The sequence below is a fragment of the Carettochelys insculpta genome, chromosome 1, assembly GCF_033958435.1.
Source record: "Carettochelys insculpta isolate YL-2023 chromosome 1, ASM3395843v1, whole genome shotgun sequence".
NCBI lineage: Eukaryota > Metazoa > Chordata > Testudines > Carettochelyidae > Carettochelys > Carettochelys insculpta.
Genome location: NC_134137.1, coordinates 148,253,232 through 148,277,294, shown reverse-complemented (window position 1 = coordinate 148,277,294; position 24,063 = coordinate 148,253,232). Strand labels below are relative to the sequence as shown.

The 24,063-nt window shown below is 41.8% G+C and overlaps 1 protein-coding gene across 2 annotated transcripts in view; it reads left to right on the top strand.

Annotated features, from left to right (window-relative positions):
- Positions 1 to 1,791: 1,791 nt before the first annotated feature.
- The window catches only part of GEMIN8 (gem nuclear organelle associated protein 8), a 47,157-nt gene continuing 24,885 nt past the window's right edge, over positions 1,792 to 24,063 (top strand). The window contains exons 1-5 of one of the 2 annotated variants that reach the window (XM_074993190.1): positions 1,792 to 1,866; positions 10,864 to 10,945; positions 11,369 to 11,405; positions 14,117 to 14,564; positions 23,081 to 23,157. In XM_074993190.1, coding sequence (XP_074849291.1) covers positions 11,403 to 11,405; positions 14,117 to 14,564; positions 23,081 to 23,157 — 528 coding nt within the window. In that variant the 5' untranslated portion in view covers positions 1,792 to 1,866; positions 10,864 to 10,945; positions 11,369 to 11,402. The remainder of the gene's footprint in view (positions 1,867 to 10,863; positions 10,946 to 11,368; positions 11,406 to 14,116; positions 14,565 to 23,080; positions 23,158 to 24,063) is intronic. The other variant, XM_074993180.1, reaches the window with a different exon arrangement.

The following is a 24,063-nucleotide window of genomic DNA, read 5'->3' as shown; positions in this document are numbered from 1 at the left end:
TCACAGAGTCATTCTGCTGAGTCTAAACAAAGAGGTTTTTGTTTATTCTTTATGCTAGATTAAACTCCCCCAGAATGTGTGTTTATTGAAAAAGAAGAACATGAGTGTTGTGAAACTTAGCATCTCTGTGCACCTTTTCACAGCAAGACCTGGCACTGCAGTATTTTTACTTTCCTTACCCCACAACAATCTTTGACCTACTCACACTGTAGAGGTGTCATGGCCTTCCAGCCAAGCCAGAATTCCCTGTAGGGAGACAGGCAGGCTAGCTTGCCTCAAGAGGATGCCAGAAGTCTTCCCCAGGAAACTCCCCTCCTCTTTTATGACACTCATCCTGTACCAGTGGAACCAGTGGACTAACAGAACAGGGTTGACCAGCTCCAAGCCTTCTGGCCCTTAAAGAAGCAGGCTACTCAGTTAGAGAGAGTAGAAAAGGCTGCTTCATCATTTGTTAAGGGATTAAATCAAAGTTTCTGAAATAAACACACACACAATACTTTAACTAATAAAGTCAACATCAGTCAACCTGATATCCAGTCACAGAGTGAAAAACCACGATAACGATGCAGGCAGAAGACTACCAACTGACTCGTCAAGATGGGACTGCTTATCTTGTGGCCAAATGATAATATTATGTGTGTAAAAATATGCTGTAAACAGAACACTTTTAAATGTTAATATTTTTCAACAAGTGCCTTCTCATTTTAACCTCTCTTAGTGCATTCTTCTAGTGAGAGAAGCTTGAATTCAGGGAGACTACTCACATGTGCAAAGCACTTGTGTTGTCACAGAATCAGGGCCCAGAGCTTGAAGCTTTTATCTAAATGTTTCTGTAAAGGCAGACACAAACAGTTCCAACTCTGGGAGCATGAAAAACAGAGAGGAGATAGACTAATGCTGAGCACTCTGAAAATCCCACACAGAATATTTTTATGTCATTTTGCATTTGCAAACTTCAAAAATAGTATTCTTTTGCAAATAAATAAAATGATGACGATGATGATGGTGATGATAGCATTTAAGAGCCCCACTCATGGAACAAAACTAGGCTGTGTTAGCCACTGTGCAAGAACTGGACAAATAATATTTTCTTCCCTTTCATATTGCATTTCTAGCGTATGGATCTGTTGCATTTTTGGAAGGAGGCTGCTATCCCTGCAGTGTTTGCAGTTAACACACAAATATCACTTCAGAAATCAAAATTCTCCTGTTTCAAGTCCCATGGTTTCCACTCTGTGTGTAATGAAATCAGCTCAAGTCAACAGTTCAGCTGCAAAGCTCCCTGGCGGCAATAATACCACAGTGAGGGAAGCCTCCGTCCCTCCCACGCACCTGTCCCATTACTACCTGAACAGATACCCATTTTCTTTTGGAGACTAACCACGCTTCTTACCACTGCCTAGGGTCACAATGCATATAGCAAAGGAGCTTCCTCCTGCCTGCTCGGCATTGCACGGAAACGTGTGCTCAGCCCAGGAAGCTGCCGACACGGATAAAGCAGGCGGAATGAAGCCTAGTGCATCCCCGCTCCTGTTGGATCAGCACGCCGCGGCCGCTCGGGCAGCAACCCAGCCTGGCACTCAGCGCGCGCTTCCCTACTGAGCCAAGCGCTCAAGTTTCCCCGGCCCCAGGGTGGCCCCCTGCAGGGCCAGCCTGCGCCCCTGAGGTTGCCAACGCTCCCGACCGGACGCCCTCACAAGCCCTGGCATCTGGTCCATCCGGTCGGGGGCGTTGGCAACTGCGTGAAGACCGGCGCTCGCTCTGCTCCGCCAGATGGCGCCGCAAGCCCAGGAGGCGGCACAGCCCGCCCCGGCCGGAAGCCGGACGAGTGGGCCGCGACGCCGGTGGTGCCCGCGTGGAGTTACAGTACGTGCCGCGCGGGCGGGGGGCTGCGTGTGGGGCTCGGCCGGGGGGCGGCGGGATCCTCTCTGTTAGCCCGGGGGGCAGGGAACCGCCTCACCCCGCCTGGAAGCTCAGCTGGGGACCTCCCCCTCCCCCAAACCCTCTGGTTCAGAGACACCCCCCCGCATCCCCACTGCGCCGGCCTGGGCTCCCAGGCGCAAGGGGTTTGCACCAGCATTGGCCTGGCATTGTTTTGTGTGAGGCTGGCACGTGGCAGCCCTCAGTCATGCCCCGGGGCCTTGCGGTGTTAGGTGCTGTGCAGAGGTAGCCCATGCACCTAATGGGGAGCAGAAAGACAGCCCGATGCGAGATGGATGCCCCCGAGGAAGCACACTTAGCAAGCGTCAGATGCCTATTAGCCCATGCGGTGTTACAACAAAGGCCCAATGTGGGCAGAGGGGCGGCTCACTCCTACTTTTTACGTCTGGCAAAAAAATCTTGCAGCAGCGGGAGCCGGTGGAGACTACAGCCCTTAGATGTAATACAAACGGCTGATGACTTTATTTTTGCCCTAGGAGTGTAACAGTTGTAGAAGACAGTATGTGTACTGTCCATATTGGCTCTACAGGGCAAAGGTTTTGTCCCTCCTCTGCAGAACTGAAGTTTAGATGCTGCAGGGACATGGTCACACTGATGAGCCTTATGTTCAATGGGAAGCTCACCTACTTAAACATGTTTAAATCTTTGCAAAATTGGAACTTACTGATATTTGTAACTGCAAATGCTGAAGATGTTTCGTTTGGTTTGTTTTAACTAGCAGCTCAGGATTGGGGATAATTTTTTTCTTTCAGTATTTATTTTTAGAAGACATCTAAAGATTAGGGGTAAAGTTAATGATAACATATTGCTGACTATTACAGATTTTTTTAAAATGCAGTTGAAGTTGACATTTCAGTTTTTCCAAATCTAGAATCTACATTTGTCCTTTTTGAAATGCAGAGTGCGTCCTGAATCCCAAAGCAATAGCTTGTATTCTCAGATCCATATAGGACAGAGGTGTCTAAAATGAGTGACCCCCCTCAAGGTGTCATGGATTGACATTCAGGGGTGCACAGAGGGCTCAGACAAGCCCCCCATGGGGTGCGAGGGCTGGAGAGAGAGCACCACCAAGCTCCACTCTTCTCCCACTTCCATTCAAATCCTGCTTCCAGCTGTGGTTCCAACCCCGACTGTTGCCCAGTTCCTGGCCACAAATCCAGTCTCTGCCCCAGCCCTTGGCCCCAAGACAGATGGGCCTACCCTCAGCTAAGAACCTAGCTGCAGAATTGGCCCCACTCCCAGCTCCTGACTGTGCCTCCCCCAGCTGTGCTAGCAGGAGTTTGTGGGCCTTTGATAAAGGAACAGGGCTTTAGACTCTTAGGACCTAGTGAACTACAACTTTATATTCCCATGTTCCTCAACTAACATCATATATGCCATCATGTGCCAACAATGCCCAGATGCTTTGTATATCGGACAGACTTCAAACTCTCTTAGACCAAGAGTTAATGGGCACAAAACAGACATAAAAACACTCCTGATCCACAAACCGGTCAGTCAGTATTTTAATGGAGTGGGCCATTCTGTTAATGACTTAAGAGTTTGTGTCTTACTGAAGAAGAATTTTCACACTATATTGGAAAGAGAGGCTGCTGAACTCTCTTTTATATTCAAATTCGACACATTAGCACATGATTTGAACCGGGATGTGAATTTTCTGGGTTATTACAGGGGCTCTTTTGCATACTTGGCTTAATCTAATTCTTGACTCGTGCCCCCCGCCTCTCTGCTCTCTGATTTGCTCACCTTGATAATGTTTTTTCTGATTTGTCAACCTTGATCACTATTTTTGGTTCTCTGTGCCTTAAATATTGAGTCTGTTCTGGTCTGGCTGTGGTCTGAAGAAGTGGGTCTGTCCCACGAAAACTCACCTAATAAATTATTTTGTTAGTCTTTAAAGTGCTCCTTTACTGCTTTTTTTATTTTTAGTTTATATTTGTTACTGCATGGTGTGTGTACAGTTTTTGTATTGGTTTAACTGTTTTCAAGTGTGTGAGGCAAGAGTACAGTCTCTAGCCTGGGCACAATTATACCATTATAACTTACTCCCCTTTTCTTACAATAGTAAGCTGTATCTGCATGAGCTCCTTTATACTAGGATAACTGCATGCATATTAGATGGGTCTGTAGTGCCCCTACTGTACTGACTAGATAACAGCCAGGTCCTAACTGAGTCTCAAAAATCAACCAGTAAACATCATTAATGTTTACAAATATTCACAAACAGGAATATCGTCTACAGGAGTTTGTGTTAAAGGAATATATTGGTACAGTTAATTGGTTCTGTGATGCACATCTACAAGAATTATAACTGAGCTATGTCAATAGTTAAATGAACATATGTGGTGATGGGCAGTGGTAAGTAATGAATATCTGAGTGTCAGATAAGGCTGAATGGTTTTTCTTTAAACAGTCTTCTGCCCCTCAGATTTCCTAGCACTGGAAAGGTAAGAGAGCATGATAATTTGAAAAATATAAGCTGTTGGTGCTACAGTATGACATTTTGTTTTCACTGAGTACTTGGAATATGTACAAAACACTTAAAGCAATTTTAGTATTGGTTCAAATCATTGGTCCATCTGTTCCTTTATCTAGCAGTCAGATAAGGGTTTGGTGAGAAGTGGGGGGGGGGAGGGAGAATCGTTCCTGACATGCACAAATGATTGACCTGTTCCCTGAAATAAAAGTTGTAGTGACTTGACTGAACAGTTATTTTATAGAGCTACAACAGTTAATATTGATAAGATTCTCTTGTCTTCTTGACAGTTTTTCCATTTTGTTTATTTCAGTAACTTTCTGTGACTGGTATCAGAGAGGTAACCGTGTTAGTCTCTATCTTCAAGAATAACAAGAAGTCCTGTGGCACTTTATAGATAAACAGATATTTTGGAACGTAAGCATTCCCGGGCAAACACCTGCTTCATCAGATGTAGCAGGTCTCTGTCCACAAAAGCTTATGCTCCAAAATATCTGTTAGTCTGTAAGGTGACATGGGACTTCTTATTGTTTCTGTCACAGTAGATTCCACAGACTGACTGTGAACTCTGTGAAGTATTTTAATATGTTCTAATTCTTCCCCTTCTTAATTGTTTCATGCTTTATATTCTATTACTGTGCAACTGTGAAAAGAAAGGACGTAGGAGATGGACGTGTTGAGAGTCTCTGGGTTAGACTAAGAGGGGTAAAAAACGAGGGTGATGTCCTGCTAGGCATCTACTACAGGCCGCCTAGCCAGGTGGAAGAGGTGGATGAGGCTTTTTTTTAAACAACTAACAAAGTCAAGCAGGGCCCCAGATTTGGTGGTGATGGGGGACTTCAACTATCCAGATATATGTTGGGAAACTAATACAGCGGGGCACAGACTATCCAGTAAATTCTTGGATTGTATTGGAGACAATTTTTTTATTCCAAAAGGTTGAAAAAGCTACTGGGGGGAAGCTGTTTTAGATTTGATATTAACAAATAGGGAGGAATTGGTAGAGAAGTTGAAGGTGGAAGGCAGCTTGGGTGAAAGTGATCATGAAATCATAGAGTTTGCAATCCTAAGGAAGGGTAGAACACAAAACAGCAAAATAGAGAGAATGGATTTCAGGAGGGCAGATTTTGGTAAGCTCAGAGAGCTGCTAGGTAATGTCCCATGGGAAGCAAAGCTGAGGGGAAAAACAGATGAGGAGAGTTGGCAGTTTTTCAAAAGCACATTATTAAGGGCCCAAAAGCAAGCTATCCCGCTATGTAGGAAAGATAGAAAATTTGGAAAAAGACCACCTTGGCTTAACCAGGAGATCTTGCATGATCTCAAAATAAAAAAGGAATTGTATAAAAAATGGAAACAAGGACAAATTACAAAGGATGAATACAGGCAAACAACACAAGAATGCAGGAGAAAGATTAGAAAGGCTAAGGCACAAAATGAGCTCAGACTAGCTACAGGCATAAAGGGAAACAAGAAGGCTTTTTATAAATATATTAGAAACAAGAGGAAGACCAGGGACAGGGTATGGCCATTGCTCAGTGAGGAGGGAGAAACAGTAACAGGGAACTTGGAAATGGCAGAGATGCTTAATGACTTCTTTGTTGCGGTCTTCACTGAGAAGTCTGAGGAAGGAATGCCCAACATAGTGAATGCTAGTGGGAAAGGGGTAGGGTTAGAGGGTTAGAAGTTGAAATAAAAAAAGAACAAGTTAAAAATCACTTAGGAAAATTAGATGTCTGCAAGTCACCAAGGCCTGATCAAATGCACCCTAGAATACTCAAGGAGCTGATAGAGGAGGTATCTGAGCCTTTATCTATCATCTTTGAAAAATCATGGGAGACAGGAGAGATTCCAGAAGACTGGAAAAGGGCAAATATGGTGCCTATCTATAAAAAAAGGCAATAAGAATAACCCAGGAAACTACAGGCCAGTCAGCTTAACTTCAGTGCCAGGAAAAATAATGGAGCAGGTAATTAAAGAAATCATCTGCAAGCACTTGGAAGGTAGTAAGGTAATAGGAAACAGCCAGCATGGGTTTGTAAAGAATAAATCTTGTCAAACTAATCTGATAGCTTTCTTTGATAGGATAACAAGCCTTGTGGATAGGGAAGAAGTGGTAGATGTGGTATACCTAGACTTTAGTAAAGCATTTGATATTGTTTCTAATGATATTCTTATAAAAAAAAAAAAACTAGGCAAATACAATTTAGATGAGGCTACTATAAGGTGGGTGCATAACTGGCTGGATAACCGTACCCAGAGAGTAGTTCTTAATGGTTCTCAATCCTGCTGGAAAAGTATAACAAGTGGGGTTCTGCAGGGGTCTGTGTTAGGACCGGTTCTGTTCAATGTCTTCATCAGTGATTTAGATATTGGCGTAGACAGTACACTTGTTAAGTTTGCAGATGATACCAAGTTGGGAGGGGTTGCAACTGCTTTGGAGGATAGGGTCATAATTCAAAAGGATCTGGATAATTTGGAGAAATGGTCTGAGGTAAACAGGATGAAGTTTAATAAGGACAAATGCAAAGTGCTCCCCTTGGGAAGGAACATTCGGTTTCACACATGCAGAATGGAGAGAGACTGTCTAGGAATGAGTACAGCAGAAAGGGATCTAGGGATTATAGTGGACCACAAGCTAAATATGAGTCAACAGTGTGATGCTGTTGCAAAAAAAGCAAACGTGATTCTGGGATGCATTAACAGGTGTGTTGTGAACAAGACGCGAGAAGTCATTCTTCTGCTCTACTCTGCGCTGGTTAGGCCTCAGCTGGAGTATTGTGTCCAGTTCTGGGCACCGCAGTTCAAAAAAGATGTGGAGAAACTAGAGAGGGTCCAGAAAAGAGCGACAAGAATGATTGAAGGTCTAGAGAATGTGATCTATGAAAAAAGGCTGAAAGAATTGGGCTTGTTTAGTTTGGAAAAGAGAAGATTGAGGGGAGACATAGCGGTTTTCAGGTATCTAAAAGGGAGTCATAAGGAGGAAGGAGAAAACTTGTTGTTCTTGGCCTCTGAGGATAGAACAAGAGGCAATGGGCTTAAACTGCAGCAAGGGAGGTATAGGTTGGACATTAGGAAAAAGTTCCTAACTGTCAGGGCAGTCAAACAGTGGAATAAATTGCCAAGGGAAGTTGTGGAATCTCCATCGCTGGAGATATTTAAGAACAGGTTAGATAGATAGTACTTGGTCCTGCCATTGGAGCAGGGGCTGGACTCGATGGCGTCTCGAGGTCCCTTCCAGTCCTAGTGTTCTATGATTCTATGACTGATTAGCTTTTGCTGTGCCTTTCATAATTTTGAATAACTTTTGGGGGGAGAAAGAAGGGCTAAATAGTCTTGCTTCTTCAGGTCTTGCTATACGAAACACTAGTATTTTTGTCCAATGTCTATAGGCCTTATCAAGCTGTGCAATATATTTGAATGGGTGGCTACAAAAACTTTCTACAATACTCCACCAGGGGGCTGTGCTGTGTTGGAGTACAATGTAACATCGCATTGTGAAAACACAGCATTCCAGGATGCAGTCTTACAGGATAGTGATCCATTTCAACTTCAGTAGAACTCAGTGATGGCACAACACTTTGTGGGATTGGACACGTAGTTAATTATAGCTGTATTCTTCCTACTGCTTGCACGCTTCATGTTTATAAGTAGATGGGTATGTTTTGATGAAGTGCAATACATCAGAATTTGCTACAAATGGGAAATTATTTTGTTATTCGAAAAGTTAGAAAAGGAGCTACTTTGTATTGGCGGAAGTGGCCTGTTTGTAATGTGTACAGTGCCTAGCATAATGGGGTCTTTATCCAAGATTGGGACTCCTAGTCTCTGTAGTAATAAAAGCCGGTAATTACCCAGATGTGATAACGAAAGGGGTGTGTTGGGAACCTTCTGCGCCAAAGCCCTCCAAGCAACAGAACATTTCAAAAAACAGAAAGGGACCAAAATATTCTTTTTCCAGGTATTTTATTTCTGGTGCCTGCAGACATGAAATCTTTTATTTTAGGCCCTAATCCTGCCAGGTGGTCTGTGCCAGCAACCTCCCCATTCCTCTAGTGAGCCATGTTCAGTAATACTCCACACTGGGATTAGGGTTTGCCTGCACAGATAATTTGGCAAGATTGGCCCAGTCTTAATTGTATTACCATAAATAGTCCTTTTGATTGGACTATTCACTGTAGTAAAATTGAGCATGTGTGTGAGTGTTTGCAAGATTGGGGTCTTATCTTTAGTGCTACCATTGCAAAATTCTTCCCATCCAATTGCCTGGGGATAGTAATCTTTGTTTGAGCAAGTAAATGTTTTAATCTCCTCTATGGTAGTTCAGGCAATTTGATTTTTCTTCCAGAGTCATGCATTTTTTTTGGTAATTTTATAGTATAATTCATACCTTTTAGTAATTTTCTCCATTTGGAAGTTTAGTGATGTTTCTAGTGGCATTAGATTACTTTCAGATTGTAGTGCAACCTCCATATTTTAATTTTTTAGCAATTAAAAAAAAGCCTGTGAGTTTGTTTATTTTCTGCTTCTTGTATATGTTTTGATAACCAATTTAATTTACCTTTGAGTCATTTTGGTTTTTTATTTCTTACTAATTATATCATTGTTTGTTTGTATTGTGGTAGTACCCAGGATTAGGACTTACCTGTGTTAGGTGATACATTACTATAATAGTTCATAAATAACTTTTATAAAATTATTTTTTCTGTTTACTAAAGTGTGTTTATTTCATGTTCAGTAAACCGATATATTTTGAATGCATTTGTTCGGGGTTATTTACTCCTCAAAAAGCTCTCTGTATTTGCTTCTGAATATGTTGTGTATTTTATCACTTATGGTATTAAAAACAATGTCCATTTATATCAGGCTTTGAACCTGGTTTTTGTTTATCCTTAAGCCAATTCAGAGAATGTTTTGGTATGCAAAAGTCATAGGCAGACAGAATTCTGGTGAACGTAATTTTTCTAAGCTCAAGGCACAGATGGGAGCGGCAGCTACAAGAGATCTTACATTTTCAATGTGAGAAAGAGACTTTTATGTTTATTCCAGTGACCCTGACAGTACCCAGATGCACAGACACCCCGTAAGAGAGAAACACAACTTCTAAAACCAGGATAGCATGGGAAATGGTGTTATTCCAGTGACCTTGACAATACCAAGATGACCAAGTATACATTCATCCATAGGCAGATTTATGTACACATATGGGAAACCGTATTTGAGATGAACAGAAATGGGCAGCACCCAGACCTTTTATACATCTGTAGGCTAGTAATCCTGCAAGTCAGTACAATATTTCTTTAGTGACCTGAGCTCTTTTTAACTCCTGCCTCTGTTGGCAGGTGGGAAGGAAGATGATTAGTTCACTCTCTCAAATAGTTATGAACCTGATTTTGCTAATTGTCGCTCATATGTCTAGGCCCCTTGACTGCATCAGGACTACTTGTGTATGCAAGGACTGTTTGCAGTAGGGTTGCTGAGTGAGGGTTTGCATATTTGGGCTCTGTCTCCACTATACAAAGGGTGACAGTTATGCCTTTGTGCTGCTTTGCAATAGCTTCATGATTTGCATTTCTTTGGTGATGTCAGGATGGACTGCACTCAAATGTCCTTTCACTCTGTACTGCTGTCTTAAGAGGCGAAAAGTTGCTGTTTGATCAATAAAGCCAGAGGCCAAATTTTACTTCATCTGATGCCCTGGGCAGTCCCAGTGGGAAGAATTCTATTCAGTTATATTTTTTTAAATCTGTGATAATCCTAAAGGAAACCATAGAGTTACTCCTGTTTTACACCAAGGTAACTGAAAGTAGAATTTGACCCTCTACTTGGAGTAGTGTGGGAATGTCAGACGATTCTTTGGCTCAGTTATTTAAAATAATTGGGGAGTTAATCTTGGTATCATTCCCCTCTGCTCTTCTTATCCCTTTAAGTGAGTCTCTTGGTGATGACACTATGCAGAATGGTTGTTGGCTTTTTAAAATCTTGTTATAATAAAAAAGCTGTCGAGTAATCAGGGCATTATTTAAATACCTTTTAGTGTTTAATGTTGGTAAATAACATTAAAGGTTAAAAATACAATGTATGTGCTAGGTCAAGAGCAGACAAGATACTCCCTCCCAGACCCTGCACCTCACTACCCTGTCCCAGGTCACAGTCCCCTCCTTCACCCAAACTCCATCTGAGACTCCACACCCTCTTCTGCACCCTTGTCCCCTACCCTGAGCTCCTTTCTGCACCCAACTTCCATTCACACGCCACACCTCCTCCATAGAGGAGAGCAGCTCTTGACCACGTACCAAATCTTGGAGTGGTCCCCCATCAAATATGATTACCCACCCTCACACTAAGTAAGAGTCATTTTAAACTGCAACTGGTAATAGCAAATCTTTATGCAAACTGGTCCTTTCCAGCTTCCACTTCTGTACTTAACCCCTCTTCTCTCCCTTCAGCTACTTGATCACCACTTGAATTTGTCTGCTTCCTTTCCATGAAGCAGAGCTGCAATCAGGAAAGCATAACGTGGGAGAAGAGGTGGGTATACAAACAATTACAGCATAGAATTAAAAATAAAAACCTTACTACCTGAATGAAATCAAAATGTTTTTTAAAATACTTAAAATCCTATAGGATTGCTTCTGCAGATGCTGCTGAGGGATAAAGTGAAGTGTTTCTCATTTAGGGTCATCATTCCAAGTCATTAATTTTGAAGATTTCTAAAGGTGGAGGAAGCCACTATTGTGTGGAAGATAAAAAAGGGAGTTATGACACAAAGTTTATTTCTCTCTTTCAGCATTCTAGGCTGCAGAGGGTGGGTGACAGAGAAAATGCTCTGCCCTTTGATCTTGAACCTTGCGTATTAATCATCTCAATACTTAAAAGTTACTTACTAAAGATACGTTCTGTATTTGTACCTATAAATTTATAAAATTAAAAAAGCACTATTTTCTCTTCTAGTTTACGTTGATCATTGGAGCAAACTCCACGGGTGATGGTAAGCATTTGTTACTTCCATTATGGATCTGACAGCATGGTTAATGCACACTTCATACATTAACTGCATATACAAGAAAACTATCGAACCATCAGCACTTATTTAAAGAATTGTGTTTTGAAGTAGTTAAATTGCATTCAAAATAAAATTAATGTATTACAAGTGTTGTTTAATTAGTCCCTGCAGAGAAGAGTCTGGAGACACAGAAGAAAAATCAACAGAGAATTCTGCTAACCACTTTTCTTAAATTTATAGCATTTATTAGGTTGAAAAAACTTCCTCTGCATTTCCATTTGCATGACAGATGAGAAAAGCACAGACATGCAACTATATTGCATACTCAGACTTTAATGCGCTCCTTTCCTTCCTTCACCCCAGTCTAAAATATCTCTTAATTTTTGTATTCAACAGATGGATTTTTAGAATTCAGTGAAAGAGTGAGGTTCTCTCAGGTCATTTTTTTCCTCTCCCAAATACAGACGTATTTGGATAGGCACCAGAATCACAATTCTGTCTATATGAAGTGGCCCTTTGTATGTCTCGTCCCTAAATTAACAACTGGGGCTAGTCAGATAGACAGATCAGCCAGCTGTATTCCACAGTTTTCAGTGAGGTCATCACCAAGGCCCATTTTAGAAACATTTTAGTTAGAAAGAACTGAAAGATAATTCTTGTATTTTAAAAAGATATGTTGTCATCTTAGGGAATACATAGAGAGTATGAAATGTTCCTTTTTTGTCAAGTTATATTAACTGCTCTACTGATCATCCCAAACTTGATTTTTAAGTATTTCAGACTGAAAAATTAAACAGACTTCTAAAATTAACTCTGTGAAATGGGAATTGCAACTTCTCAGACCTGATGATGGAATTTTCCTACTCTTGACCTTACGTTGAACAAGTAGCATGAGAGTGACATTCTCATTTAATAAAAGCAAGTAAGAACATTAAATATCCTGGGGTTTAGGAGTTCATAACACAGTTGTAAATAAATACATCGTAGCAACAAAGTCAGACTCTCCTCTTACATCAGTGTAAATCAGAGATAAATCCCCCAAAGTCAGAGGAGTTTCACCAACTGAGTATACTTGCACGAGGAGTATCTGACCCATAAAGTCTTAGCCAAAAAGTCAAATATTTGTTATGCATTCCCATAAAGATTAATCTGTTTTTTAAATCACTTATATAGCAAGGATTTGCATAAACATCTGAGACACACTCCCTGACCCAGTATTTAATTGACTTGGGGGGAAGGGAGGCTATTATCCTGAAACTTTTTCTTCTTGTAAGTACTTAAGCATAACCTTAAAATTATGTTGTCGACATTTTAAGCCCTCACACTCCATTGGCGGGGATAGAAAAAGAGGTTGATTTCGGGGAAGGGAGTGGTAAGACTTCAGTTATAAGGTGCTTGTAAACCAAATTCATAAATCGGATTTTTTTTTCTTTTAGAAAATCATTCCCGATGATTTAGGATGTAAATACAGATAAGATGATACCTCTATAAAGTACAATATTTTTTATCTTGATAGTATCCCTGAAAAAGAAGAAGACCTTCCACATTTAAGGTTGAAATATTCAAAATGTGTAGCAAAAAAAAAAATCAAATAAAACACTCCTTCCGCTGAGACACATGCATTAAGGGAAGAGTATCAGACTTTTACACTAAATTTCTTCGCTTTTATCTATTAAAAATAGATGGGGAGTTGCATCATCGATATCCAAATGAATAAAATAAAAGCAACTTGTTCTTAAATTCAGTGTTACTTTTCATGCATCCAGAACCCTTCCTCAGAAGTACTACCCCATGGGCAGACAGTGGGCAGCCCCAATGCAAGAATGCTTTAGCTTTCCCGCATCTCTAGCCCTTCTCCAATGCTACCTATGTGCACCTTATTTGGTAGGGGAGGGACGCCTATTATATTATTTTTCTATACATAATTTACTTTATAGGATCTTCGTTCTTAGAGTGATGTGGCTCGAGTAGAGCCGTGGGTAAACTGTCTTGCCAAGCAAGCAAACAAACATTTTTAAAAACAGTTGTTGCTTTTTTGCATTTTATAACTGAAAAAGGATAGTTTATTTCACTCAATGAACTTTATTACCTTTTTTCGGATTGTAGCCAATGATGAGTAAAGAAGTGAGAATTTGCTAAGCTTTTTTTTTTTTGTTGTTTTTGAGACCCTAATGGATGTGTGGCGACCACTGAAATTATTTTGGCAAGGAGCTTGGGTAAAGGCATTACTAAATGAAATAGGCGCCTCTATTATATAAAGAGGAATTTCAGATGGCTTGAGTTTTCCATCTTAACACAGAGGTGATATATTTGTCAAGTATGGTTTATCAGATGCACACGTGGAAGTAAACAAGTTTTATTCAGCTCACCTTTACCTATGTTGAATGTGCATTCAATTGTCTTAATAAGCAGTGAGTATTTGTGTCCACACAGGCTCAGTTTGCATTAGAACATTTCAACTTTTTATCCCAAAAGAGTGGTTTCAACTCTAATAATGGAGATTTGAGGGGAAAGCTGTGATGTAGTCATTCTCATTATGTTCTTCCTTGGTGACTAGTAAAGCGAGCAACATGCTCATGTTTCAAGCACTTGTCCAAAATACATGATTTTTGTTATCCTAGGAAGTAAAGCATTTAGAATGACAAAGGTTTTCAATTCTAGGAGTTGCCTTGAAACTTTGCTCCCACTTTTTTCAGGAGGGCTCTCTGGATGAAGGCTCTCAGCCATGGTATTATGAACAAGTATATGCAAGGTACTGGAAGCATTACAATCAAGCCATGCACTGGATGTACAAGCACAAAAATGCCTACAGGAAAGCCATGGAGTCCTTTTATCAACTGTCATGGTATCCACCCAAAACCCTTCCTACAGACCGTTACTCGGATTGGGATGGAGGCAACCCATCAGATGCTGACCACTACTCTGCCTGTGCTCCAAGCAGCAGCGTGCATTACCCTTCCTGGCCCCAGCAGTATGCAGGTGCCCACTGCAGTTCCCGAGTTGACAAGGAGATGGTCGGGGATTCTGAAATGGAGGAGAACTCTGAGTCTGAAGAGGAGATTGAGTGCGACCTGAGCAACATGGAGATCACAGAGGAGCTCCGCCAGTATTTTGCACAGACAGAGAGGCACAGGCAAGAGTTACGTAAGTTCAGGCTTTGCTTGTATTATATACATTCCATTTTAGGCTAGAATGACTGTGTCCTTAATTGAGCACTAGGGGTGTTGCAATACAGTACACAGGAGTAATGGGCACTAAAAATAAATGAGCCAGTGAAAATACTTGTGGTTTTTCTGCATAGAATGAATATGAATACTTTGGAGAGTAGAAGTAGCCTGGATTTGTTCAGAAGAACATGCTGCCCTTAAAGCAGGGTTAGAACCCCCTTAGGCTTGGGTCTGGCCTGCAGGCTGCATCTGGCTCTTAGTGTGTATATAGCCCATTGTTGGTAGGGTGGTTGGAGGTGGGGAGCCATGGGCTCCTGATACAGCTGCAGGAACCGCAGGCAGCCGGCAGACAGCATGGTAGCAGTGGGGGTTGGGAGTTGCGAGCTGGGAGCCCTTTAAATCAGTGCTGTTTAAAGTGCTTACAGCCCTGCTGCTACTGCGCTGCCACCTGGGGTTCATGTGGCTATTTCAAAACCCCACGGCTTCCCGCCCTGTTGTTGCTGGGGTAGAGGTGGGGCTTCTGATACACCCGCCGGAACACCAGGTGGTGGGCGGGGAGGCAGTGCAGTAGCAGCAGGGTCATGAGCTCTTTAAATAGTGTTGATTTAAATAACCCCTGCCACTACCATGCTGCCTGCCCACTGCCTGCAGTTCCTGTGGCTGTATCAGAAGCCTGCAGCTCCCAGCCCAGACAGCACCCCAGGTGGTTGCCAGGTAGCGTGGTAGCAGTGGGGACTGGAAGCCCTCAAAATAGCATCAATAGCATTAAATATCACCTCAGGTTCTTGTGGATATTTAAAAAGCTCCAGGCCCCCCACCACTACCTTGACCTCAGGGTATAAATAGCATGTGGGGTGGATCTACCCATGGGCTGTATCTTGCCTGCCCCTGCAATAGATGAAAGATGGTGAGGTAAGAAGCTGTCAGGGGCTGTACGTTGATCAGAATTCATGGAGTACCCTTCCCCTGCCCTTCCCCGGTAAAAATATTGCCCACCTCTCATTTAGAGCAGTTCTGGGGGAAACAGAGGTATCTGTAAAGTTAAGCTGGAAATCTCCATCTTTTTCCTCAACAGAACATATGGAAATGATTCAAAGGATCATTTTTAACTTTCTATTGCCGTGCCCCTGCTATGCTTAGGTTTATCCATCCTAACCTATCCAAGTGCTGAAAAATTGTTGGGGTGACACCCAGTACTTCCTTTAAAACCAAATATATATTTTTTTAATATTTTACAATCCTGACTCAATTGCTGCTCCCATTTTAAATTAATGTGTAAGTCACTTGAGTTAGAAAAAATGAATACAGCAATATTCTCAAAATTTGGGCTTCTTAAGGTTAAGCATAGCAAGAGTCCTGAAATGTCCAGCCCAAAGGAAATTCCTAGCTACATTATTTAATACTGGAGGAAGCTGCAATATACTCTTTTAAGATGGAGTAGCCATTTGTTTTATTTTTCTTTGGCTCTCCCAACAGTAGAAGTTCCAAGACCTCTCTTCCCCCATGGTACCCTTCAGTGCTGTACAGGAAATATTTTTTTCTTTCACATTCAAAGCCTCAAGCCTAACTCTGGGAAAACAGTAGGGGGATATTAGCCAAAAAAATCATTAAGGGAGTTTTGTAAGGCTTGGTCCTTGGAGACATTAGTCATCTTTATCTCTGTGAAACCCTTTTCAAGAAAACAAAGTGTCTCGTCCTGATTTATAGTTTATTGACAGAGTTTATTGCATAAACAAAGTTTACAGGCAAGTTTACAGTCGATTTTGAGGAAAGAATGTGAAAAAAATCATTTTCCCTATGTTATTTGCATTGGAAATAGCCAGCATAAATGCTTAATAGAATGAGCTCTTAAGGGTCATAAGCTCTGTAATGAGCACTGTAATTTTTATCTTTTTTTCTGGGCATTAAGGAGGAAGGTAGGTGGAAAGTAATTTTAAAATAGCTAATCAAACAACTAGGAGTTTTCTGTAAATTACTTTATGCTATTTAAATCCTTAGAATTGAGAATATCTGAAATGCTGAAACATATAAGAGTTAAGTATACACTTGCAATCAATAACATAATAAGAGAGGCTAAAACACACAATGGGCTTGTCTATACCAGCTCCCTACTTTGAAGGCAGTATGGTAAGTAGGGTGTCGGGAGTTTATTAATGAAGTGCTGCGGTGCACATGCAGCACTTCATTAAACAAATTCCCCCCCACAGCAACTTCGAAGTGTTAAACTTTGAAGTGCTGGCTTGCATCTAGCCATGGCTCATGCGCCGGTACTTCGAAGTCCCTTTACTCCTCAAGCAGTCTCGGAACCATTGAGGCTGGGTTAGGTTTTAGAGGACTGGAGAAGGGGAAACATAATACGTATTTTTAAAAAATGGAAACAAAGAGGATCTGGGGCCCTGATAGACCAGTCAGTCTAACTTCAATACCTGGAAGGATTCAGGAACAAATTATTAATCAGTTAATAGTCCCCATTGATTTATGAAAAAATTAGGTTAGCTTGGCATTATCGTTCCTTCTTTGACAGGGCAGGGTTACTGGCCTAGTGAATGCAAGAAGCACTAGATGACATAAGTAAATTAAGGGCTTGATCTTGGCTTTTGACATAATTGTGGCATTCTTCTAAGTAAACAAGGGCATTTTAATTCTAAATGCAATGGCTGAGGTATGTGCACACTGGCTGAAAGACTGTAGTCAAAGAGGAGCCATCTGTGATACACTCTCAAAATGACAAGAAGTCCTGTGGCAGCTTATAGACTAATAGATATTTTGGGGCATAAGTTTTCGTGGGCAAAGACCCACTTTGTCAGATGCATAAGAAGGGAACCCTCACTCATACATCCAACAAAGTGGGTCTTTGCTCACAAAAGTTTATGCTCCAAGATATCTGTTAGCCTATAAGGTGCCACAGGACTTCATGTTGCTTTTGAAGATACAGGCTAACGTGGCTACCTCTCTGATACTCTCAAAATGGGAATGACATCTAGTGGGACCTGGTCAGATCTGGGTTCAATGCTATTTAATAGTTGCAGTATTGACTTGGATAATGGAATGAGTATGCTCATAACATTTATGGATGATACCACACTAGGAAGGGTTTCAAGCACTTTGAAGGGGGACAAAGTTAGAATTCAAAAAGACTGATAAATTAGTCTGAAATCAACAAAATGAAATTCAGTGAAGACAAGTGCAAAGTACCACATTTAGGCTGTGTCTACACTAGAGAGTTTTGTTGAGAGAAGGGGCCTTCTGTTGACATAACTCGGGGAGCGTCTACACACTTTAAGCATTCTGACAACAGAGTCTTGCCAGAACTCTGCATTTGTCGTACTCTATCGACAGAAGTGCAGCGCAGACATGTCTGGCGACAGAGAGGGCTTCTGGTTGCCAAGCAGCCCTCTTTGCAGAGCTGCCATCCCGTTTTCCGGCACCAGAGGGCAGTGCAGTCTGGAAGTTCTCTGTCCACAGAACAGGTTGTATGTAGATGCAAGCTATTGACAGAGGTTCTGTCTAGATTTGCCCGTCAACAGTAACTTCTATCGACATATGCTTCCAGTGTAGACATAGCCTTAGCAAAGTAAAATAAAATGGACAAGTACAAGATGGGGAGTAACTAGTAGTACTGCAGAAAAGAATCTGTGAATTATATTGGATCACAGGCTGAAGATGAGTCAACAGTGTGATGCAGTTCAAAAAAGGCTAATCTGGCAGTGTTGAGGCCTCAGCGGTACTATGTGCAGTTCTGGGAACCATACCTTAGGAAACCTGGACAAATTGAGAAGAGTCCTGAAGAGAGCCAGTAAAATAAGAAATCCAAGCTACAGTAAAAACTGAGCGTATCTTGGGTTAACAGGACTGCTGCCCCTGACAGGAGTGGAAAGCTGTGAGACAGGCAGCCGTCCCTGCCAGGAGCAGTCTCCCAGTTCCCAGAGTGGCAGGGAGCTGGGAACCAGGCGGCTGCTTGGCTCCCGGTTCCCCACCACTTGCAGAGCTAGGAAATTGATCAGGGCAGCAGCCTTGGTCAGTTTCCTGGCTCCAAGGAATGGAGGGGAGTCAGGAGCTAGTCTGCCCCTGGTTCCCAGCTCTCCTCCACTCTGGTAACTCGAGGGTTTAGTGTAGTAGTGAGCTCTGTGGAGACCCTTTGGACAGTGAAAGATACAGTGCTGCTATATTTAATTAGATAGAGCTATTGATTTTCCTGAATACCATTTTTAACTCAAATGAAATTTACAGAAGGTTCATTAAGATGAATTCTTTCATGACATTGTCTTGGTCTATCTTTCATCCTTGAAGCTGTATTGATTCTCAAAGAAATATAGAGGAAGCAGATAAAATTGATCACATTATCTGCCTTTTATGCATCTCTTTCAGGCATTTTTCTTTTTGTAACCCATCAAAGCCAGACTTGGTTCTGACCTGGTAGCCTAGTGGCGATGAAGGGTTCTCGAGTTCAGTATCTTGTTGTTAATTATTTGTGTCTGCCATAAAAATGCATGGTGCTACGCATCACAGCTTTTGCTGAGCAATTAACAAATTGACACCCTAGGAAGTGAAGAATCCAATAGTACAAGTGAAAATAAACTGAAGCAATATAAATCAGAATAAACAGACATTGGCCACACGTTTACATGTGTATTATGGAGTCCGGAAGAGTTTCTTCCGGACTCTGAACCCCGTGCCTATATGCCAATGAGGCGCGGAAATTTACATCCATGCCTCATTAGAATCTTCTGGATGGCTCATTACCATGCCGCTTCCAGAAGAAGCAGCACGTGTAGAGACAGCCAATGAGTTATAAGAAAACTTCCTTTCAGTACATTCAGAATTATGATGTAATTTAATTGTTTTAGTAATATTTTTTATTTTATTGGACTGTGCTGGTTATTCTGTTGTATGGTTCCCTGCAGAACTGGTGATTACATAAATTCAACCTGCAAGTGATGTTTTGCGGTTGCATTTATGTCTTCCCTCTGGCTACTGAGAAGAAGAACATGTAGTCATCTTTCCAGGTTATTGCACATGTCTGACGAGACATGCACTATTCCCGAATTTTACAGGCATGCTGGATGAAAAAGACAAAAATACATTACGCTTCCCTTTATAGGCTCACAAAGAACATGTTTTAAGAATTAAAAGAACATAACGTAAGAAAAGCATTTTGTCAGGTCTTGCAATTCAGCAAATAGTTGTAGATATTTTCCATTTCACACTTTTTAACCAAGTCTTTAAAACATTACTCACCTTTTGGATTTTTCTTACATAGTATTTTTCTCTTTGTGTTATTTTTAATAAAGGGGAAATGGTATAGTGCTATAATGCAAGGTTAATTACAGAATTAACAATATGCAAACTACTGTACCGCAGTATTAAAATGGCAATGGGATAGTTTCCTGTATTTAAAAACAAAGCAAAGCAGAGGAAATTACAGTCACACCAGTTAATAATTAAGGCATGCCAGTCTGTCCATTGCTTATGGCATGGCTAGCTTTTTTCCATTAGAACCACGGTTTTTAGTGGATACGCATATACCCCCCACCCCTTCAGTTTACAAAACTTGTCCAAATAAAATGCTTCAGACATGTTTTCCAGACAGAGAAAGCCATTAAAAAGTTTTGGAGTGATCATATAAGATGTTTGTTACATATGAGAGATTAAAAATTCAGAGGTTTTCTAATTTGTCTCTTTGCCCTCCTCTGAATCTTGAAAAACATTGGCTTCTTTCCTGGATCTCAGTGCAGATGGCTGCCTTTGGCTATTTTGTAAAGATTGGTGAGTTAAATTGGGAATTTTTCAGTATGCTATGTTTAATATGTGGAAATACCAAGATTATGATTTTTAAACAAGTTTGTACATGTTTCCTTAGAGCCATATACTCTTCCAAATAGAATCGTAAGACTAGAAGGCTGGGTCTAAACAGTGCAGCTTTCCCAGCAGATTCATGCAAATGAGCAGCCTCGAAATTGCAAATGGCTGCTCATTAGCATGATCCCACGGCTCATTAGCATAGCCACGCGAGAGCTTGGCCTCAGAAGAGGGGGCGCTGGCAGTAAAGAGGCCGTGTGGACTTGCCCCTGCTGGCAAAACCCCCCTCTGTTGCCAGACCTTTATGACTGAATTTTTTCAGGCATAAAGGTCTGGCAACAGAGGGGCTTTTTGCCAGCAGGGACAAGCCCACATGGCCTCTTTACTGCCAGCAGCCCCACCCCGCCGAGACCGAGCTCTCGCACGGCTATGCTAATGAGCTGTGGGATCATGCTAATGAGCAGCCATTTGCAATTTTGAGGCTGCTCAGTAGCATGGATCTCTTCTGGGCAAGCCACACCATGTAGACCCAGCTGAAGTGACCTCATAAGGCTTTTTAGTGCAGTCCCCTGCACTCATGCCAGGATTAAGTATTAAACAGATCACTGAGATAGATTTGTATGCCATCATTATAATCCCCGGACATACAGTAAATTTTTCTCCCCGCTCTTCGGCTGCACTCTTTCCCACCAGAGGTCCTAACAGTTGCTTGGTGTTGGATGCCACTATCCTTCCTTCCTTTTCCCACTGCTGCTAAAGCAGGGTGATTGGTGATAGAATCATCACCCCCGAGCACGCTGCACATGTCCTCTTAACTTCAGTGGCTCTGCCAGCACCACTGCCACTTGAATCTCTCAGCATCCTCTTCCCAGTACTTGAATCACTGAAGAGTCTTCTTTTGGAGATGACATGGCCTGAGTGCTTACACTAGCAAGCTCTCTTATAAAATCAGGCTCTTTTTCAAAAGAATACATGGCGCGTCTATACACAAACAGCACTGTTTCGATCTAAAATCGAAAGAACACAACTCTACTTCCAGAAGTCCTCCTCTGCTCCCAGATCAGGAAGACCACCTCCTTTCGAAAGAGCTGTCCTCACAGCACTGTATTTTTCAATCCCTGGACCACTCTTTTGAAAGAGCAGGGGCTGTGTGGACGCTCTCTATTGAAAGAGCGAATCGATCTTCTGATCCACTTTTTTGTGTGTGGACATGCTCTTTTAAAAGAAGCGGTTTTTTTGCAAGAGATCTTCTAGAAGAGCTTCTTTCAAAAGATTTCTGTAGCCTCTGAGACAGGACTGTCTCCCAAAGGCTGAGGAAGTTGGTGTGCATGCCCCTTCAGGAGCTGCATGGAGCGAGTGGATGGGAACAGCTTGGAAGGAAATGGGGAAGCAAACAGCAGAACTCCCTTTCCCATGTAGGGAAGCAGTGGCAGAATTTTCACATCCTCAGCATGTACTTCTGTCTTGACATGTAGTTGTAGTTGTGCAGTTCCAGAATGTAGACTTAGGCCTACGTTTGAGGGGTGATAGAGGCAGATGAGTGGACATGCTCATGTATCTGTAATTTCACAAACGACAGTAACAGAGAGGTTGCCGTGCTAGTCTGTATGTTAACAGAACAAAACAGAGTCATGTAGCACTTTAAAGACTAACAAAATAATTTATTAGGTGATGAACTTTCATGGGGCAGACCCACTTCTTCAGATCTGGAGCTTAGTGCCCTACAAAAGCTCATTGCCTAATACATTATTTTGTTAGTCTTTAAAGTGCTACATGACTGCATCTTTTTTTTAATTCACAAAGGACAGTTTCTTTACTTCTATAAGTATCTGTTGGGGAACACAGATTTAGTTAGAGAACTAGTTGGTGGGTTTTTTTTGTTTGTTTTTGTTTTTGTTTGTTTTTTTTTAAGAGCATGCAATTATCCTTCTTAAAAGCCCGAGGGTCTTATATTATTTCAGAGACGCTTTGAGCATGTACAGATATTTTGCTTTTGTAGATGGGGATGTAAATTTCATAACAATCCAACAAAGCCAGCAAACCCTGAAGCCTGCACTGTATGTAGAGCTGCTATGAGAATAATAGCTAACTTAAAGCAGGCATCGGAAGGAAGGCTTATGATGTTAATGATGGATCAGGGCTTTTGTCCCTGGGTAATTGATTCAAAGGCAACCTGAGCTTCATGTTGTTTGTTAGTTCTTCAGTGATTAACTTCAAGGAAGGAAGTTTCTATCTAAAACAAAATTATTAAAATAAATTATTACAAAAAAAGTAAGAGGTCCCAGTAGCTAATGGAGCAACTTGCTAAGCCCTCACCAGAGTGGTATGGTAGCACAGTTTCTTACAGAAGTCTGGAAGAGTCCCATGCCTAGAGACTGTCCTTGTGGAGGGATGAGAGTCTTGAAAACCCTAAGACCCTAAAGTGGGCTGCATGTGAAAGACACTTCCTGGGAATGGGGAGAAAGACAAACTGTGGATACTTCCAGCCGGAGAAGGGAGGTTGCTGTGTGGGACTGTCTTAATAGCTCCGTGGGGATTCTAGGATTCTGCTTTTCTCTAGAGCTGCTACTGGCCCTGGACTCTGCTACATTTGTAATTTTCTGAAGTTAGTCCTGTTTATTTACTTATTTTGGTGGCATCTGCAGCTGCTCTTACTTGCTCCCCTGCTCTCTTTCACATTCTTTACCCCTCCAGGGGAGCCTGGGAGAACAGCTGCAGCTGCCAGGCAAAGAGCTAGTGAGTTCCTGATGATAACACTGTCTCCTTCTCTGGTAAGTCCATTGCTTCTCATGCCTATTCAGCTCTCTGCTCAGGGTCTCCTCTCCCCAGACTCTGCATTTGCTGCCTGCCCCATAACCCACGGTGGCTGGAAACCTTTGTTAGGCTCCTTTTGAGGGGAAATGTCTAGTATTTGTGGTTTCCTATATGAATACAACCAAGTTGGTCAGTTCCTTGCCCTTGTCCTGATGAATCCTGAAAAGTTGGGCATTCGCAGAAGCCCAACAACTGGCTTCTACCAGGAAGTGGAAGCAGGGGCCTGGGAACAATGAACCTATTCTAACAAGCTATTAAAATAAAAAAGTATTTTCCCTAGCCCTTTGTGCATGGGAGATGGGGGAGGAAACTATTCCTGTACCTATTTCTACAAGAATTTTTTTTAAAGTGCAGAGGTGGTGTAGAACGTTGGGATAAATAAAGCAGAGTGAAAGATTAACATGACTAATGAGATATACACAGAGGACATAGTTTCTGCAATTCCAGGGCTAAGAATTGGCCACATAATCTCTCGTCTGCCCTGGAATATGGCTGCACAATATCTAAAATTTCATTTTTAAAAGATATATTTTCTCGTTCATATGGTAATAGAAAATTTTCCAGATGCCTGTCTCTGAGAGGTGTGAGCTGTTCTCATTCACTTTAATGTGCATTAATACTCAAACTTAGTAAAAGTTGAACCTCTCTAGTGCAGCAATATCCATAATCCAGCATGATTTTTGTTAGCTGGATGACCACTTATCATGGGTGTGGCCAAGTTTCCTGTGGTCCCATAAAGTTTGTTTACAGCCACCAGTCCTGGCTCTCAGTGTTCTGTTGTGTTATTTATCTGTAATTTACCCCAAATATCCTCTAAGAGCCCAGTAAGCAGTGGAAGTGTTGGCAATGCTGATAGATGCTAT